The 20209-nt window shown below is 56.0% G+C and overlaps 1 protein-coding gene across 1 annotated transcript in view; it reads right to left on the bottom strand.

Annotated features, from left to right (window-relative positions):
- LOC140411466 (adhesion G protein-coupled receptor F5-like) overlaps window positions 1-20209 on the bottom strand; it is a 58890-nt gene that overhangs the window by 21197 nt on the left and 17484 nt on the right. Inside the window, exon 3 of the mRNA XM_072500563.1 lies at window positions 5459-6844. Coding sequence (XP_072356664.1) covers window positions 5459-6844 — 1386 coding nt within the window. The remainder of the gene's footprint in view (window positions 1-5458; window positions 6845-20209) is intronic.

Below are 20209 nucleotides of genomic sequence, written 5' to 3'. Positions count from 1 at the left end.
TATATTGTGAAAAGTTGTGGTCCCAGCACAGACCCCTGAGGCACACCACTAGTCACCGGCTGCCATCCTGAAAAGTCCTGAAAAAAGTGATGTGCTCACTTAACTACTTATGACAATTCCTTATTAGCAATAGCCTTCAGCCGCGCGTACAGAGGCCTCCACCGTCAGTGGAAGTTACAGGTGAACATTGGGACAGGCAGGCAGGGGCTGGGGTTGCCTCAATAACGGGTACACACAATCTAGGGTGTGGCATGGCGGACCCACGGGCACTAAGGCAGCCACCCCCCCCCCCCCAGCCCATGGGCAACCCGCCCCCACCAATAGCGGCTCACCCCGACCTTGGCTGGCCCCCGGTGCCTCCCCAGTGCCCCATCCTCCACCCAACCACCCGCGCACCAGGGCCAACAACCCTAGTGACCCCGGGCTCATTGTCTGGGAGCGATGATGGATACTCACGTCATCGCCAGCCATTCTGCCATTTTCATATTTTTTAAATGTTGTACTAAACGGTGCCCACGTGGCCACTTGTTGGAGAGGCGGTTAGATCATGGGAGGTCATTAGATAGGGGGGGTCACTCCCATTAATTGTATGGTGATTGGCCTTAAGTGGTGATTATTGGTTCCTCGCCACGCCACGACGGTCCGGTCACATCGCAAACCGATCGATGCCCGGTAAGGTTTTCGATTTGGGCCTCATCTGCGATCTAACGGTTACATCGCACTCTTGCTCTTGCTCCCTTTGGGCGAAATTCTCCCCCAACGGCGGGATGTCCGCCGACTGGCGCCAAAGCCGGCGCCAATCAGACGGGCATCGCGCCGGCCCAAAGGTGCGGAAGGCTCCGCATCTTTGGCGGCCTAGCCCCAACATTGAGGGGCTAGGCCGACGCCGGAGGGATTTCCGCCCCGCCAGCTGGCGGAAATGGCGTTTGTTTCCCCGCCAGCTGGCGCGGAAATGCGGCGCATGCGCGGGAGCGTCAGCGGCCGCTGTCAGTTTCCCAGCGCATGCGCAGAAGCATCAGCGGCCGCTGTCAGTTTCCCGCGCATGCGCAGTGGGGAGAGTCTCTTCCGCCTCCGCCATGGTGGAGGCCGTAGCGGAGGCGGAAGGGAAAGAGTGCCCGCACGGCACAGGCCCGCCCGCGGATCGGTGGGCCCCGATCGCGGGCCAGGCCACCGTGGGGGCACCCCCCGGGGTCAGATCGCCCCACGCCCCCCCCCCAGGACCCCGGAGCCCGCCCACGCCGCCTGGACCCGCCGGTAAATACCAGGTTTGATTGACGTCGGCGGGGCAGGCAATTCCTGGGCGGGACTTCGGCCCGTCCGGGCCGGAGAATCCAGCGGGGGGTCCCGCCAACCGGCGCGGCCCGATTCCCGCCCCCGCCCAATCTCCGGGAGCGGAGACTTCGGCGGGGGCGGGGGCGGGATTCACGGCGGCCAACGGCCATTCTCCGACCCGGCGGGAGGTCGGAGAATGACGCCCATGATCTCTCAAATGGTGAATCCTGCCCATTGTGACTAAAAATCAACCAGAGAACCGACATCTCATAATAATTGCAAAATCTTCTACATCTGGGGCGACATTCTCCGACCCTCCGCCGGGTCGGAGAATCGCCGGGGGCTGGCGTGAATCCCGCCCCCGCCGGTTGCCGAAGTCTCCGGCACCAGAGATTCGGCGGGGGCGGGAATCGCGCCCCGCCAGTTGGCGGGCCCCCCGCTCGATTCTCCGGCCTGGATGGGCCGAAGTCCCGCCGATAAATTGCCTGTCCCGCCGGCGTAAATTAAATCACCTACCTTACCGGCGGGTCAAGGCGGCGCGGGCGGGCTCCGGGGTCCTGGGGGGGGCGCGGAGCGATCTGACCCCGGGGGGGTGCCCCCACGGTGGCCTGGCCCGCGATCGGGGCCCACCGATCCGCGGGTGGGCCTGTGCCGTAAGGGCACTCTTTCCCTTCCGCCTCCACCACGGTCTCCACCATGGCGGAGGCGGAATAGACTCCCTCCACTGCGCATGCATGGGAAACTGTCAGCGGCCGCTGACGCTCCCGCGCATGCGCCGCCCGGAGATGTAATTTCCGCGCCAGCTGGCGGGGCAACAAAGGCCGTTTCTGCCAGCTGGCGGGGCGGAAATTCCTCCGGCGCCGGCCTAGCCCCTCAATGTTGGGGCGCGGCCCCCAAAGATGCGGAGCATTCCGCACCTTTGGGGCGGCGCGATGCCCGTCTGATTGGCGCCGTTTTGGGCGCCAGTCGGCGGACACCGCGCCGTTTCCGGAGAATTTCGCCCCTGGTTGCATTCACAAAATTAGTTAATGAAAATTGGCTGCAACATTAAAAAAATGATAGGGGTATTTCCCCACCATGTTGTGCCTGGTGCAAACCAGCTAATTCTGGACAACAGCGAGAGAGCCCCTAAATGGGGTATGCACCAGGCGTCGACCAAAGCACAGGTGCCTGCCCGCTGCAGTTGACGTAATCTGGTTCACGCCCTCACTGAACAACATAGAACATACAGTACAGAAGGAGGCCATTCGGCCCATTGAGTCTGCACCAACCCACTCAAGCCCTCACTTCCACCCTATCCCCGTAACCCAATAACCTCTCTGGACACTAAGGGCAATTTATCATGGCCAATCCCCCTAACCTGCGCGTCTTTGGACTGTGGGAGGAAACCGGAGCGCCCGGAGGAAACCCACGCACACACGGGGAGAACGTGCAGACTCCTCACAGACAGTGACCCAGCAGGGAATCAAACCTGGCACCCTGGCGCTGTGAAGCTACAGTGCTATCCACTTGTGCTACCGTGCTGCCCTTGAACGTGAACCAGATTAGCATATTTAAATCATCATTTATATATGTTGGGACGGTTTGAAGCCAGATTCTCCCGGGTCCCATTATTCTCTTCACCGCCGGCTTAGTGTGAAGCCCATTGGAATACTCCTTCATCCAGCACCAAAGACCAGTGACCACACAGAGTGGACTCTGAGAACATCAGCGCCCTGGGAGTCAAGGACATGCCCTGGCACTGCCCTCAGCATCCTGGCACCCTGGTTGCCAGGTTGGCACTGTCAAGGGGTGGGGCCTGAAAGGCATGGGACCTTAAGGGGACAAGTTCTGAAAGGGAGTGCATGAAGGGTATGCATGAAGGTGGGGGCATGAAAGAGCAGGCGCATTTGACGACCCCATAGCAGGGTGGGGGAGGGAGGTCACTGGTACTCAGTGATTGCGGAGGGGTGCCTGATATCAACGAGAAGGGGAGTCTGAATGGAGATCCTTGCGAAGGTCCCGATGCAACCAATCCTTGTTTGGGGGAGGGTTTGACGCTGGCGAGGATGGTGGGGTGTCAGATTGATATCAGTTCGCCCTTTGAAAAAGATGTCCCGATCTCTGTGAAGTCAGGCACGTGTTTAGGCGCCGCCCTTCTCAGAGCTGGTGCAAATCAGGTCACCCCCTCCAGAAAAAAGATGCAGGAAGATTGCGATGGGAATCATGCCCGAACAGCCAGTGCGATTTGCACTAGTTTTCTCGCCCGAAATGAGACTGTGGCTGAGATCCTCCAGCCGCATTGTGCTCAAACGAGAGCGCAACGTGGCCGGAGAATCCTGGGAGAGGCACGCAGCGAGCCTGCCAACAGACTTCGTGCCTCGCGAGGTTTACCGGAGTTCAGCGAGACGTCGGAGTCGGAACCCCGCCCCAAATGGGCGAGATCAAATGAACCTTGGGGAAGTAGGTCAGAAACCAACTTGCGAACTACCTGCCCGGGATCCACCAGCCTCCATTGATTCACTGGCCTCCCCAGGGAGGCTGCAGTCGGGCGCCGATCAGTGGACAAGATGGACCGGCACCCGTGGGGTCTCCCAGGCCACCGGAGACCCATGGGTGATCAGAGTAAGTGCAGGATGTACCCCTGGTCCCCCCCCCCCCCCCTGCAACATGGGCACTTTGGCACTGCCATCCTGGCACTGCCAAGGTGCCCGGATGGCACTGCCCAGACAGAAAGAGCACTGCCTGGGTGCCAGGGTGGCAATGCAATGGTGCCCAAGTGTCTGGGTATCACTGCAAAGGGTCAGGGCGAGGGGGGGGGCCATCCCCATGAAACAAGGGTGGAGGAAGGATTTTAAGGGTGGGGGAGTGCATGGGTAAGTAGGTAAGTAAGGGCCTCCAGAAGGTTGGGGGATGATGGGTGGGGGTCCTAGAAAGGAGGGGTACTGTCAGGGTGCTTTGTGGGGCCTGAAGAGGGGAGACCGCCATGGACCCCATAGCGGGGTGTCCTCTCTTGGGAAGTATGGGGTAGTGTCCATGCATGCGGGGGGTTACATTACCCATGGATGTGGGTACAAGCTCACTTAGAGATTGGGGCACCCTTTCAAAATTGCGGCCTGATCGCTGAGTTCAGCTCAGTGTGGGTTAAACTGGTGATAAACTCCCCAGGGCCCAAAAAAGTGAATAAGTGTCACGCATAGCGATGGGGAAATATCCACCACAAATTAACTCAGACATTTTGGGGGAGAATCTCACCCTTCGTAACTTTTTGGGAGAATTCCGCCCTATATCCCAAGGACAATCAAAGCATTTAACCATATATCCTTGTATCCCTTTTTATTGTGTGTGTGTGTGGTTGAGTGATAACGGGCGGGATTCTCCGCTTGCCGACGCCGATTTTGTAATCGGTGATCAGGTGGTGAATCCCATTTTACAACCGAATCTGGGGCGGCACATGTTTTCGGATGCTCCGCCCCCTCCAAAATTGCCTCATCGAGGAGTACGCCCCAAGCCATTGGGACAGCCTCAGGACGTCACCTGAAGGCACTCACCAATGCTCCGCCCACAATGGGCCGAGTTCACAATGGCATGGTTCACTTGTATTCTCAGTTTTCGTGAACCTCGCATGGACTGTGTCCAATGCCACGACAGTCGGGGGGAGCCGTGCTTCTGGCCTCAGGGGGGCTTTGTCCAGGGCTAGGGGGACTGGTGGTGTTTGTCCGGGGGTAGCGAGGAGGGATCCAGGGGGGCACTCCTGGCAGGTCGGGTCCCCACGCGGCTGGCGCCATGTTGTACGACGCGACTGCTGCAGTTCAGTGCCGTGTGCATGTGCGGCCATGGACCCAACCATTCTCCAGCCATTTTTGGCATGGAAGCCGTGGGTGTTTCCCGCCACGGCTGCTAGTCCCTCACCAGTCCCAGAATCACAGCAGCAGAATCCAGCCCGTTATGTTTTTATTAATTTTTCCCCTTGGGTTTAGTGGTCAATAAACTTACTTGTTCTTTGGTTCAAGAAAACTCTTTTTAATTGACTCCTTATTGTTTACTGCTTAAAAACTTAAATACATTCTTATTTGTGAAAAAGAAACTTAAACCTATGTTGTGACCAACTGAGCAGGTTGAATCGAGGGGAGCCAATTCATCCCTTCTCACCTGGTTACACTAAACAGTTAGAAATCAAGAATAATATAATATAGATCATATATACCTGAAAAGCGTTGAGAATTGTAAATATATAATGGAAAACCTTAGCAGAATCCTTTTGAAAAGTTGATATTCCAAATGCCCAGGTGAGACCGAGGATTGGGGTTAGCACAGCAATGCTTCTCACAACTTGTTTGAATGTTTCTCTCTCCTCGTTATTGCTTCTGGATCCGTCCCCGATTGTTGGTCGTAACAGCTTAAATATGACTACAATCAGAACAATGAGGTTGATTGCGATTATAGCCAGTGCAGGTATAACAAATGCAAGTAGAGGGTACCCTTTATCCCAGCCGAGCCAGCAGGCACCTTCTCTGGTGTAACTGTTTCTTGGATCGGTAACTCCGATTGTGATGACAGAGATTATTAATGGACATAGGTAACCAATACTAAATGATATTCCCATCATAACTGACTTACTGAGGTCATGGAAGAGGAAAAGCAAATGATACACAAGTAGAAGGCCCATGGTTAACATCCAAAAAAATAAGGCAAGATAGAAAAAGTGAATGAAGAAAGTAGCAGCTGTGCAAGCCCTTGTTCCTGGATCTACAGCTGAAGCCACAATGAAGCATACATCGGCTACCAGGAGATTTACCGCAATGTTCAGAATTGCAATATGGCGAATGTAAGAGGTCTTATTTTTGGTCACATACTTCCATACTATGCCCTCTATAATAATCGTGATTAATAAACATCCAATTGAAACAGCAACTCCGATTCTAGTTATCTCCCCCAAACCTGGGTCATCTATTAAATAAGGGGACATTAAAATGGAAAAGGATGTCAAATGCTCACAGTTACAAATTATATTTTCACCATTAATTTCAGAGATACAACCAGTGTTATTCCATGCACCATTGCCACTAAAATCCCAAAATGCACACATGGCAGTGTTCAGATCAAGCATTCGATTTCTTGTTGAGAAGGTCATGCTGATATTAACAGATTTTGTAATGTTTGATGTTATTGTCATAACAAGACCATTAATCATAAAGTTTCCACTGAAGGTTGTGTTTTGGGGTAAAATATCAATCCATGTTGGATATGCAATTATGATAACTGTGTCATTTGTTGTATCCTCAAATTCTTCAGTGGAAATGGATACACTCGCACTTAAATTTGCGTATTCCTCGATGGAAAAATTACCAAAGTTTACATTAAAAGGGGTTTGATTGCTCTGACGACCAATTCTAGCAGCTCTGAACTCAAGATTTTCTTCTTTGATGTTTAAAGTGTCATTCTGCAGATTGAAGTGAGTATTAAAATTTTCCACTGACTGTAATAATAGAGAACCTGTCCTGGAAACACTTTCATTTTGTGGGTTTTTGAGGAATTTCCATACATCTATTGACTTCAAAGAAATAGTTTTGCTTACAGTGTGCAAGAAATTCTGAAAAACACAAAAGAGATATTTATTACCTAAATATTCCATTTCAAATTTACAGAAAATCAAATATTTTTAGCATCAGAAAATTGCCAAAGATACAGGCTTGAACATAAGAACATACAAAAATGATATGCAACAAAAGAGGAGTTGGCCCTTTAAGCCTGTCCCATACTCATGAATCTTCGGGAAACATTACTAACCCCATCTTCCCTGCATAGCCAAATGAATCTCATGAAACGTCTAAGAAAAGCAGATTTAATAAACTCAAATCAAATTTGGAAGATTTATTTTCAAACCTCTCAAGTTATTAAAACCAGCTCAGCTAGTCACATTGACCATAGGTACATTAATTGTATATCCACTGACCTTCGATACAATATAACTCCACCCTGACCTATTGATTTTACAGCTCCCTTTTGAAGATTTGTAGAAACGCCAGTACACAACTCAGATGGCAGCAATATATTCCAAAAGCTTGGTACTCTCTTGGGAAAGAACCAACTCATATCTACCCTATTTTTCTGTGGAGTTTAAATGCTTGTCTCCATGTCCTCCCCAATCTGTCAACTATAAAAGTCAATCAATGGGCAAACAAATTTCTTCTTTGGTTGCTTGATATACCTTTACATAAGAAACAGAAGCTGGAGTAGATAATTTGGCCACCTGAGCCTGCTTTAATAAAAGGCGGTTGATATCTCGCTAGATCCACAAGTAAACAACATAGAGATTGGCATAAAGATGTGCTCACAATCTTTTTTTTCACAAATTTAATTCTTATTTTCCCAATTAAGGGGCAATTTAACGTGGCCAATCCACCTACCCTGCACATTTTTTTAGGTTGTGGGGGTGAGACCCACGCAGACATGGGGAGAATATGGAAACACCACATGCACAGGGACCCAGGGCTGGGATCGATCCCAGGTCCTTGGTGCTGTGAGGCAGCAGTGCTAACCACTGCACCACTGTGCTGCCTAAGTGCTCAATGACAATCTGATTAATTCTGGTCAACATAAGTGTAATAAACTTCATGATGAAGCAGCAAAAGCAGTAATATTTAAGGCATTACGAGAATCATCGTAGCAGGTTGGCAGCCTGATCAACATCCTGGGGGTTACTATTGAACAGAAACTGAACTGGATTAGGCATATTAATACTGTGGCTACCAGGGCAGGTCAAAGGCTAGGAATCCTACGGTGAGTAACTGTGGTGAACCACTGTACACCTGTATTAGGGGATGTAAGGTAGGACCTGTACTACAGGTTCACCGGTGGCCCCTGCCGGCTGGCTTCGCCCAGTTGGAGGAGTATAAATATGCGTGTCCTTCATTCAGCTGCCATTTCGCCAGCTGCAGCAGGAGGCCACGCATCTGACTGCAATAAAGCCACAGTTGTACCCAACCTTAGTCTTTGTCCAATTCATCGTGCATCAGTTTATTGCAGTCAGACTTTCTAAAAGATGGACCTCCGAGTCAAACCAGATCGCCTGCAGCTGGATCCGCAATCGACCGACGCCTATATTGACTCAGCGACCACCCCACCGACGGAGGCTCAGAAGATACAGGTCCTGTATTCCAGGTTGAGCTCAAGCGTGTTCCCACTGATCCAGGACGCCCGACTTACGCGGAAGCCATGGCACTCCTCAAAGAGAACTACGCGCAGAAAGCGAACACACTCTTCGCCTGGCACGTACTCGTCACTCGCTCTCAACTCCCTGGTGAGTCCATTGAAGACTTCTGGCGGGCCCTAATCCCACTCGTCTGAGACTGTGACTGTCAGGCCGTTACGGCTGCTGAACATTCTAATCTCCTCATGCTCGATGCTTTCATAACGGGGATTGGGTCGGACCTCATCCGACAATGATTGCTGGAAGGGACCACACTCGACCTAGCGGAGACAAAAAAATTAGCGCTCACCATGACGGTCGCCTCCCGTAATGTTCAGGCCTACCCCTCCAGCCGCACGGCCTACCCCTCCTATCCCTCCTCGACCCCGCAAACGACCGCCTCAGCTGGGGCCCTGCCTAGCCAATATGCCTGCGCCACATGCAAAAGCGCGCACCCCGGGGGTCCCTGATGCTATTTTTGCGGTCAGCAGAACCACACTCATCAACGCTGCCCGGCCCGCGCCGCCATTTGCAAGGCTTGCGGCAAAAAGGGCCACTTCGCCGCAGTGTGCCAGGCCCGCGCAGTCGCCGCTATCGCCCCCTCCCCCCTGCCAAATGCACAATGGACGCCGCTCTCTTCACCCCCACGGACCATGCGCGGCCAGTGGGCACCGCCATCTTCATCTCCCGGGGCCATGCGCTGCCAGTGGGCGCCGCCATCTTCTCCCCCTCAGTCCATGTGCTGCCCATGGGTGCCGCCATCTTGTCCTCCACCAACGTGCGGCCCCTGGGCGCCGCCATTTTGTCCCGCCCCCGCAACGTGCGCCCCACGGGCGCCGCTATTTTGTTCCCCGCAGGATCTCCAGCTGCCGCCATCTTGCCTTCCCCACAGGGCATGGACGCCAGCGACCTTCCATGACCTGGGCCCCCAACGCTCTTCGTCTGAAACCAGTGACGATCACCCACTGCTCGCCTCGATGACACTGGACCAGTCTCGTCCACACAACCTGGCCACCGCTTCGACAACGGTGAAAATCAACGGCCATGTGACCTCTTGCCTGCTGGACTCTGGGAGCACCAAAAGCTTCATGCACCCGGATACGGTAAGGTGCTGCTCCCTCGCGGTCCACCCCGCCGATCAACGGATCTCCATGGCCTCCGGGTCCCACTCTGTCCCGATCCGAGGGTTCTGCACAGTCACTCTCACAGTCCAGGGCATAGAGTTCAGTGGCTTTCACCTCTACGTCCTTCCTAACCTCTGCGCTGCGCTATTGCTAGGCCTGGATTTTCAGTGCAATCTCCAGAGCCTCATCCTCAAATTCGGTGGGCCCCTTCCACCCCTCACTGTGTGCGGCCTCACGAACCTAAATGTCGACCCCCCCCTCCCTCTTTGCCAGTCTTACTTCAGATTGCAAGCCCGTCGCCACCAGGAGCAGACTTTGCAACACCCAGGACAAGACCTTCATTAGGTCCGAGGTCCAGCGGCTGCTTCGAGAGGGTGTCATCGAGGCCAGCAACAGCCCCTGGAGAGCCCAAGTGGTAGTCGTTAAAACTGGGGAGAAACACCAAATGGTCGTGGACTACAGCCAGACCATCAATCGGTACACGCAGCTTGACGCGTCCCCACTCCCAGGCATATCTGATATGGTCAATCAGATTGCGCAGTACCGGGTCTTCTCAACAATTGACCTAAAATCCACCGACCACCAGCTCCCCATCCGTAAATCCGACCGCCCATACACTGTCTTCGAGGCGGACGGTCGTCTCCAACATTTTCTTAGGGTTCTCTTTGGCTAATGGGGTCTCGGTCTTCCAAAGGGAGATGGACCGAATGGTCGACCGGTACGGTTTGCGGGCCACATTCCCGTACATGGACAATGTCACCATCTGCGCCCATGATCAGCAGGACCACGATGCCAACCTCGCTAAATTTCTCCGCACCGCCACTCTCCTCAATCTTACTTACAACAAAGAGAAGTGTGTGTTCAGCACGACCCGCTTAGCCATCCTCAGCTATGTGGTCCAGAATGGAGTTCTGGGGCTCGATCCCGACCGCATGCGCCCCCTCATGGAGCTTCCCCTCCCCCACTGCCTCAAGGTCCTCAAACGCTGCCTGGGGTTCTTTTCGTACTACGCTCAGTGGGTCCCAAAGTATGCGGACAAGGCCCACCCACTCATACAGTCCACCTATATCCCCCTCAAGGCCGAGGCACAACAGGCCTTCGCCTGGATCAGAGCTGATATAGCCAACGCAGGGATGCACGCAGTCGACGAGACACTGCCCTTTCAAGTAGAAAGCGACGCATCAGATGGCACCCTTGCCGCCACCCTCAATCAGGCAGGCAGACCTGTGGCGTTCTTTTCCCGCACCCTTCATGCCTCTGAAATTCAGCACTCATCTGTCGAAAAAGAGGCCCAGGCTATCGTTGAAGCTGTGCGGCATTGGAGCCATTACCTGGCCAGCAGGAGATTCACTCTCCTCACTGACCAACGGTCGGTAGCCTTCATGTTCAACAACACGCAGCGGGGCAAGGTCAAAAATGATAAAATCTTGCGGTGGAGAATCGAGCTCTCCACCTATAATTACGAGATTTTGTATCGCCCCGGTGAACTCAACGAGCCCCCAGGCGCCCTCTCCCGAGGTACATGTGCCGGTGCACAAGTAGACCAACTCTGAGCCCTACACGACAGCCTTTGTCACCCGGGGGTCACTCGATTGTACCATCTCATCAAGGCTCGCAACCTGCCCTACTCCGTCGAGGAAGTACGGACAGTCAACAGGGACTGCCAGGTCTGTGCGGAGTGCAAGCCGCACTTCTACCGGCCGGACCGTGCGCGCCTGGTGAAGGCCTCCCGCCCCTTTGAACGCCTCAGCGTGGATTTCAAAGGGCCCCTCCCCTCCACCGACCATAACACGTACATTCTCAGTGTGGTCGATGAGTACTCCAGGTTCCCCTTCGCCATCCCATGCCCGGATATGACATCCGCCACCGTCATCAAGTCCCTCAACACTCATTCATGAGTGATGAGCTGCACCAGTTCCTGCTCAGCAGGGTAGCGTCTCCAGCAGAACGACCAACTACAACCCCCGGGGAAACGTACAGGTAGAAAGGGAGAACGGGACGGTTTGGAAAGCCTTCCATCTGGTCCTACGGTCCAGGAACCTTCCAGCCTCTCGCTCGCAGGAGGTCCTCCCTGATGCACTGTACTCCATCCGGTCACTACTGTGCACCACTATGAATAACTCACCCCATGAACATGTTTTTACCTTCCCCAGGAAGTCCACCTTCGGGGTGTCGCTCCCGACTTGGCTCGCAGCTCCAGGACCGGTCCTGCTTCCTAGGCACGTCCGACTCCACAAGGCGGACCCGTTGGTGGATAGGGTCCTCTTGCTCCACGCCAACCCCCAGTACGCCTACGTTGCGTACCCTGACGGCTGCCAAGCTACTGTCTCCCTCAGGGACCGGGCACCGTCAGGTTCCAACCGAACACACACCCCCGCCCCGGCGCCATCTTCCCCTTCCCCGGCGCTTCCATCATTGTCCCCAACAGGCCCATCCCTCCTTCCCCTGCCCACGCAAGAGGATGACGAAGATTTTGGCATGCTCCCAGAGTCATCTAACAGCAGGCCAGCACCGCCAGCACCGCTGTCGCTGCCTCCGTTACGCCGCTCCCAGACAGATTGAACCTTTAACTGGACCTTCAAAATGGACAATTTTTTTTTCTTTCTCCATGTTGTTTCTATGACACTATAAATAATGTTCAACACTGTATATTGTTCCACAACCCCCCCGCCGGACTCATTTTTAACAAGGGGTGAATGTGGTGAACCACTGTACACCTGTATTAGGGGATGTAAGGTAGGACCTGTACTACAGGTTCACCGGTGGCCCCTGCCGGCTGGCTTCGCCCAGTTGGAGGAGTATAAATATGCGTGTCCTTCATTCAGCTGCCATTTCGCCAGCTGCAGCAGGAGGCCACGCATCTGACTGCAATAAAGCCACAGTTGTACCCAACCTTAGTCTTTGTGCAACTGATCGTGCATCAGTAACTCACCTCCTGACCCCTCCCAAGCCTGTCCACCATCTACAAAGCACCAGTGAAGAGTGTAATGGAATACTCTCCACTTGTCTGGATGAGTGCAGCTCCAACAACACAAGAAGCTCGACACCATCCAGGACAAAGCAGCCCACTTGATTGCTCCCTCTTCAACAGAAATACTCTCCACCACCGATGAACAGTGGCAGCCGTGTGTACCATCGACAAGATGCACTGCAGTAACTCACCAAGGTTCCTTAGGCAGCACCTTCCAAACCCATGACCACTACCATCTGGAAGTACTTTAGCAGTAGATACATGGGAACCTCTCCACCTGGAAGTTCCCCAACAAGTCACTCACCACTCTGACCACCGTCAAGAGTGAGAGAAGGCCGGAGGGCGACCACCTCACCACGGTGTGGCCCCTCACCATGCCCGAGCAAAGGGACAGGACGTGGTCGGCGGCCTGGAGGAAAGGGAGCTTGCCGAAGCGGAGTTCGGAGGCGGCAAGCAAGTGTGACCCTGCTTAGTTGCGGATCCCCATGACACATGTGTGCCTCCCACATCCCCCTCAGCCCACCCCCCCTCACCCCTCACTGCCTGCACCCATGCCCCCACAACCACATCCTCACCCTCCCCCCCCCCTCACCCCCATCCCCCTAACCGTACATGTCATCTTGTGTTTTGCAGGTCCTTCTGGAGATAGGACGGGTCCATCCGGAGTCCCCCGCCCCCAAGCCAGTGACAGAGCCGGTAGTCAGACAGCCGAGCACTGACACGGGGGCAACCCGAACACCAGCCCTCCGCATGAAACTCATGACACACCGGAGCTCGGGTCGGAGGAGGATACGGACTTTCCATCACATATGTCTCCAACATCCTCCACCATCTCAGAGACTATCACCTCGGTGGGGCACTTTAGTGAAGAGGCTCCTGGGACACTATCTGGTGCGCACCACACAGCTGGTCCAGTGCAGCAGGTGAAGGTCGGAGTAGCCGAGGGGCTGGACAGTCGAAGGGCAAGCCAGCCCCAGAAACCAACTGCGGTCCAAATGGGTCCCGGGCTTCTGGAACATCCAGTCCCAGCCACAGTGTCGGTGCAGTGAGAGACCCAGGGACCACAAGAGGGGATGACGGCGGGCAGCCAGTACCTGCGGGCGCAGGTGGAGGAGTCCATCCGCGTGCAGGAGCACGAGGTGGTGCCGGTCATGCATGCCGCCCAGGCCCACACTGCGCAGATGGCATCCGTGGTGGAGGCATTGGGGGCAACAGTTTCGGCTATGGATCAGCCTGTCCAAGGCCTGGGCCATTCTGTGTAGGTGGTGGCCGAGGCCCAGGACATAGCTGTCCTCTCACGGGCAGCCATGTGCCAGAGCCACCTGAACATTGCAGTGGCGCTCCTCAGCATGATCAAGTCACAGCGCGCCATGGCTGGGAACGTCGGCAGCATTGCACAGGTGATGGCCCAGTCACAGCAGGCAATTCCTGAGAGCATTGGTGGCATTGTGCAGGTGCTGGCCGGCATCTCACAGACACAGAGGGAGGCGGTCCAGTCCCAGAGGATGGTGGCCCAGACATAGAAGGGATGGCACAGTCACAGCTTGATGAGGTGCAGACCCAGCGGGAGATGGTCCACTGCCTGTGCTCCATTGCCGCGAGCGTGCGGACCTGAGCCTCCAGGACTGGCAGCGCCAGGTGGCAGGCGGTCCTCAGGGGCTGGCTCCGTTCGCACCCCTGTCCCATGGAGTGGCCCCGGGGCCATCGGAGGTGATGGGGCCCGTGCCGGTGGCACCCGCAGGGGAGGTGCCGGAATAGTGCAGCACCTCAGACTCTACCCTCCTGTCCCTGGTGCATCTGGTGGGCAGCAGGCAGAACAGGACAGCACCATGCCACCTAGGACACCCGTGCAGCGGCCGGACCCATCTAGGCCGGGTCTCCCACAAGAGACGCGCACCAACGGGGACACTTGTCGCATGGTAGGACCCATAGCAGGCCGTTTCCACTCTTGCTGTACCATCTGGGGAACCACCCAGGCATCGTTTTAGGGCCCGCAAGGCCAGAAAGTTAGACACCAGTTAGGTTGGCACGAGTGCAGGGTGCAGTTCAGTTATTGTGGTTAGGACACAGACTGCATATATGTCTCCACAATAAACACCTGCTAACACCGTTGAAACCTGCCTCAGTGCTTTGTCTGATGGATGAGGGTGGGCTGGTCCCGGCTGGCCGGTTGCGGGAGGGGGAGGAACACTGCAGGCCCTGTGCTCCCCCCCTCTCCCCCCTTCCCCCACCTCCCGTGCCCTGACCGTCCCCAGCACCCGCAACCCAGGGATTCGACAGGACCATGCTCACATGCAGGGATCACCCAGGTGAAAGGTGCTACTGTGGGCATGAGTAAGATATTGTCATATGATGGAGCACCGGGGCACATTGCAGAGCCCGTTGTCATCAATTCCAAGGACCAGACCACTGTCATTGCAAATTCAGGGCCATCAGCTCATAGCGCCGCAAGTATGTATAACGGAGGAGTGTGCAAGCGGGCTGTTTGGTGGAGTGGGAGATGAGGGGGTGTGGGTCTGGGATGCGGTTTCCGTGCCTCTGGCCAGCACTCTCTCCCCCCTCCCTCCCAACTGCATCTGCTCCCTCCTAGTCATTGAACCTGGAGACGATCAGAACGTCCCGTGCGCGATGCTGCCCGGACATCCTGGCCACGGTGGCCAGCATTGCAGGTTGAACGCTTAACACCATTGTCTTCAGGGAGTGAAAGGCCAACAGGTTAGCATGGCATATACTCCCGTGCCCAGCCAACATTCCATGGGCTACACGGTGGCCCCGGTTGGCATTGTGGGGCCCCGCCCTCGCATGTCCCTCCCCCACACCCACACCCCTGCCCTGTCGGTGTCCGGCACCATGGGGCCCCCCCGGTTCTGGGGCCCGTCCCTGCTGCCAGTGGTACCATCAGCTGACACTCACTGGGGGCTGCCCTGGGTGTTGTCCTGAGTGGTCCGCTGGTCGGTGTTCTGGGGCAGGGGGGGCATGCTGCAGCCTCTCCGGCCTGCCCTGGCCCTTTATCCTGCTCAGTGTTCCCCTTCCCCGTGTCCTTCTCATCGGACGAGGCCTGCCCTTCCTCCTCATGCTCCTCCAGTACACTGCCCCTCTGCTGCACGATGCTGAGGAGGATGCACCAAGCCACCACGTTGCGGGCGACCCTCTCAGCCTCATACTGGAGGGCCCCACCAGAGCAGTTTTCGCACCTGAACCGCATCTTCAGGAGGCCGAAGCACTGCTTGTTCACACTCCTGGTTGCTGTATGGCCGTTGTTGTAGCTGGTCTCCATGCCGGTCAGTGGTGTCCGGATAGGTGTTATCAGCCATGGCCGCAGCGGGTAACCTCTGTAACCCAGGAGCCAACCACTCAGCCAGGATGATGGAGTCATTCTAACTGCCTGGGTATCGGGCACAGAGGTGCACGATGCGCAGCTGATGGTCACAGACCAGCCGGATGTTCATCAAGTAGTACCCCTTTCAGTTAGTGTAGAGCGGCCTGTTATCCGCCAGTGCCCGTAGGGGGACATGCATCCCGACTATCATACCCTGGACCTAGGGCAACCCGGCGATGGCAGCAACCCCTGCTGCCCGGGCATCCTGGCCAGGGTGGCCAGCATTGCAGGTTGAATGCCTAATACCATTGTCTTCAGGGAGTGAAAGGCCAACATGTTAGCATGGCATAGATTCCCGTGCCCAGTCAACGTTCCATGGGCTACACGGTGTGGTAAACCACTGTTACACCTTTATTAGGTGATATAAGGTAGGACCTGTACTACAGGTTCGCCGGTAGTCCCTGCCTGCTGGCTCCGCCCAGTAGGCGGAGTATAAATATGCGTGTCCTCCATTCAGCAGCCATTTCACCAGCTGCTGTGGGAGGCCACAAAGCAATAAAGCCTCAGTTGTATCTAACTCTAGTCTTTGTTCAATTGATCGTGCATCAATTTTTTGCTCTAAGATTTTCTAAAAGATGGACCTCCGTATCAAGCCAGATCGTCTGCAGCTGGATCCACAATCAAGCGACGCCAAAAAGGATTTTAATCACTGGCTAGCTTGCTTCGAGGCGTATATCACCTCAGCGACCACCCCTCTTCCGGAGGCTCAGAAGATACAGAAAAAGGGGCACTTCACCGCGGTGTGCCAGGCCCATGCAGTCGCTGCTGTCGCCCCCACCCCTCTAGTCTACACACAATGGGCGCCGCCATCTTCATCTCCCCGGACCACGCGCAGCCAGTGGGCGCTGCCATCTTCATCTCCCGGGGCCACGCGCGGCCAGTGGGCGCCGCCATCTTCTCCCCCTCAGTCCATGTGCGGCCCATGGGCGCCGCCATCTTGTCCCCCGCAGGACATTCAGGCGCCGCCATCTTGTCTCCCCCACAGGGCATGGACACCGAAAGCATTCCAGGACCTGAGGCCCCAGTCTCCCCATCATCCGATGCCAGCGACGACCGACCACGACTCGTCTCAGTGACGATCGACCAGTCTCATCTGCACAACCTGGCATCGACCAGCGTGAAAATCAATGGCCACATGACCTCTTGCCTGCTGGACTCCGGGAGCACCGAAAGCTTCATACAACCGGGTACGGTAAGGCGCTGGTGCCTCGCGGTACACCCCGCCAACCAAAGAATCTCCCTGGCCTCCGGGTCCCATTCCGTCACGATCCGGGGGTACAGTACGGTCACACTCACAGTCCAGGGCGTAGAATTCAGCGGCTTCTGCCTCCACGTCCTCCCTAACCTCTGCGCTGCTCTACTACTAGGCCTGGACTTCCAGTGTAACCTCCAGAGCCTAACCCTCAAATTCGGCGGGCCCTTACCGCCCCTCACTGTGTGCGGCCTCACGAACCTAAAGGTCGATCCGACTTCTCTCTTCGCAAATCTAACCCCGGATTGCAAACCCGTCGCCACCAGGAGCAGATGGTACAGCACCCAGGACAGGACCTTCTTCAGGTCCGAGGTCCAGTGGCTGCTTCGGGTAGGCATCATCGAGGCCAGCAACAGCCCCTGGAGAGCCCAAGTGGTAGTCGTTAAAACTGGGGAGAAACACAGAATGGTCGTGGACTACAGCCAGACCATCAATCGGTACACGCAGCTCGACGCGTACCCCCTCCCACGCGTATCTGATATGGTCAATCAGATTGCACAGTACCGGGTCTTCTCAACGGTAGACCTCAAATCCGTCTACCACCAGCTCCCCATTCATAAATTGGACTGTCCATACATTGCTTTTGAGGCGGACGGTCGTCTCTATCACTTCCTCAGGGTTCCCTTCGGTGTCACTAACGGGGTCTCGGTCTTCCTCGGTCACCGGCTGCGGTGAATATCAGAGGCCCCAGAGAATACGAGCCATGATTCTCCGACACCGCACCGGGTTGCAGAATTGCCCGGAAGGGGCGCGAGAATCGCACCAAGCTGCCCCAAATCCGGCTCGCCGATTCTCCGGCACCGATTTTTGGGTGCCCGCGGGATCGCCGGCGTGCAGGTCGCGGGCCACCCCGGCGATTCTCCGGACCTTGACGGGCCAAGTGCCTACCGAGTTTGGCCGAGTCCTGCCGGCGTGTGTTACGTATGGTCCCATCCGGCGGGACCTCGGAGTTCTGTCTGCGGGGGCCATCCTGGTGGGGGGGGCAGGGTGATCCGACCCCAGGGGGGCCTTCACGGTGGGCGGATTAGTTCCATGGGGGCCTTTGATCCTCCGCGCCGGGCCTCTGTAGGACTCCACCATATTGCCCGGGGACCTTCACGGAGACGAGAACCCACGCGCATGCGCGAACTCGCGCCGGCCGTGATGCACATGCGCAGACTTGCGCCGGCCGTGGCGGGCCGGTTTTCGGGCATCGGAGCTGCGGACACCACTCTGGCGCCGTACTAGCCCCCTAGGAAGGGGTGGTTAGCTGCCAGGTGAAGCCCGTTGACGCCGGAGTGGCTAGTGCCACTTTTCACACAGGCGTCAGAACTTGGCTGCAAGGTGTCAGGCCCGCTAATGATATGCCTACTGTGCTTTTACCCCACGTGGCGAGCGATGCATTTATGCCATTTTCGGGGTGCCGGAGCATCCCGATTTAGCATCAGACTGGCACCTACCGTGATTTAGGCGTCGGAAGCTATTCTCGCCCAATCGCCTTTAACAATTTTGCCGTCAGGAAATGGAGAAACCCGCCCCATATCTCTGAAGTTCTGTCATTAGATGTTGAATACAAGGAGACTTCTCATTGAGATTCTTCGTTAATATTGCAACAAGCGGTCTATGATCTGTCTCGAAAATGAACGTAGGTAGACCATTGATCGATGCCGAAATCGGGAAAAGCTATTGGGTGGAGAATGGGTTCCAACGCCAAGAATTCGGCGGGCCTCGATTTGACGCAAATCGCAATTCTCTCTCTCCACTCAACAGCGGCTTCAATGCGTACCGGAACACACATACAGTAGACACCATTTGCATGCCATTAGCGGGCCTGACCTGGTATTCTCCAGGGCCTCCGCAATTCCCCTCCTCCGATGGGCCGAGTTCCTGATGGATGGCGTGGTTCACTTGTACTTTTAAAAATCATGTAACCGCCGTCGTGGTTGATGGAGAGAGAGAGGAGGTAGGGAGCCGGAGAGGAGCGACAGCAGGCCACCATGCCAAACACTAGCCATGCTGACTAGGGTGGGGGGCCCTGCCATGGCTGGAGGATGGGGGGAACAGTCCGGGTGACCACCAGTATGGTGGTTATCTTGCTGCGCACCCACTGACCACCCAACATGGCCCCTGGTTCTGCAGAGTGACAACGGACGTCTGACTGTCCCCACCCATGCACCCACCACCCCTGCCCCAACATCACCCCACCCACCCTCTCCGCGACCCAGCCACCACCCACTGGCGGCCCACCCAGGGCAACACCCACAGTAGCCCATGGCGAGGACAGTGACAGCCAACGGTACCCCTGGCATCAGGAGTACGGGGATTGGGGGTGGAGGGACATGCTGGGGCAGAGCCAGCAGTGCCAACCGGAGCCACCATCTAGCCCGTTGGACCTGGTTGGGCACGGGGGTACACACCATGCTAACATGTCGACCTTTCACCACCTGCAGACAGTGGGGGTGAGATTCTCTATTGCTTGACGCCGATATTGTAATCGGCGATTGGGTGGAGAATTCCTTCCAACGTTCAAGTCAGGGCGACGCCGGTTTGACCCCGGTTTTTGAGTCTCCGTCCCCTCCAAAATGGTGTCATCGCGTCACACGCCATTGGAACGGAGTTGGTGCATCATCGGAAGGCCCTCCCCCGATGCTCCGCCTCCGATAGGCCGGGTTCCCAACTGCGCAGTTGACGTGTTGTTGCAGTGGTCGGGAACCCGGCGTGGCGACTGTGGAGTGTGTCCAGCATGGCCACAGTCATCCGGGAGCTGTGCCGCTGGCCGGCGGGACTTCCAGGAGGGCTGGGGTGCTGGTGGGGGTGGCCACGGTGTGGCATATGGGGCCGTATTTGGCACGTCGGGTCCTTGCACGGCCAGCGCCACGCTGTACTGCACAACCGCTGCAGGTTGTCGCCTTGCTCACGCACAGCCACGGACCCGGATGTTTTTGGCACAGGATTCGGGAGTTTTAGCCGGCACCACTGCTGGACTCTCACTGGTCCCAGAATCGGTGAGGGTTCGGCGCTGATTGTGTAATCGTAAAACACCTGGGAATTCTTCGTTTTA

This window comes from Scyliorhinus torazame, chromosome 4 (genome assembly GCF_047496885.1).
Source record: "Scyliorhinus torazame isolate Kashiwa2021f chromosome 4, sScyTor2.1, whole genome shotgun sequence".
Classification (NCBI taxonomy): domain Eukaryota; kingdom Metazoa; phylum Chordata; class Chondrichthyes; order Carcharhiniformes; family Scyliorhinidae; genus Scyliorhinus; species Scyliorhinus torazame.
This window is presented reverse-complemented; position numbering and strand designations above follow the sequence as displayed.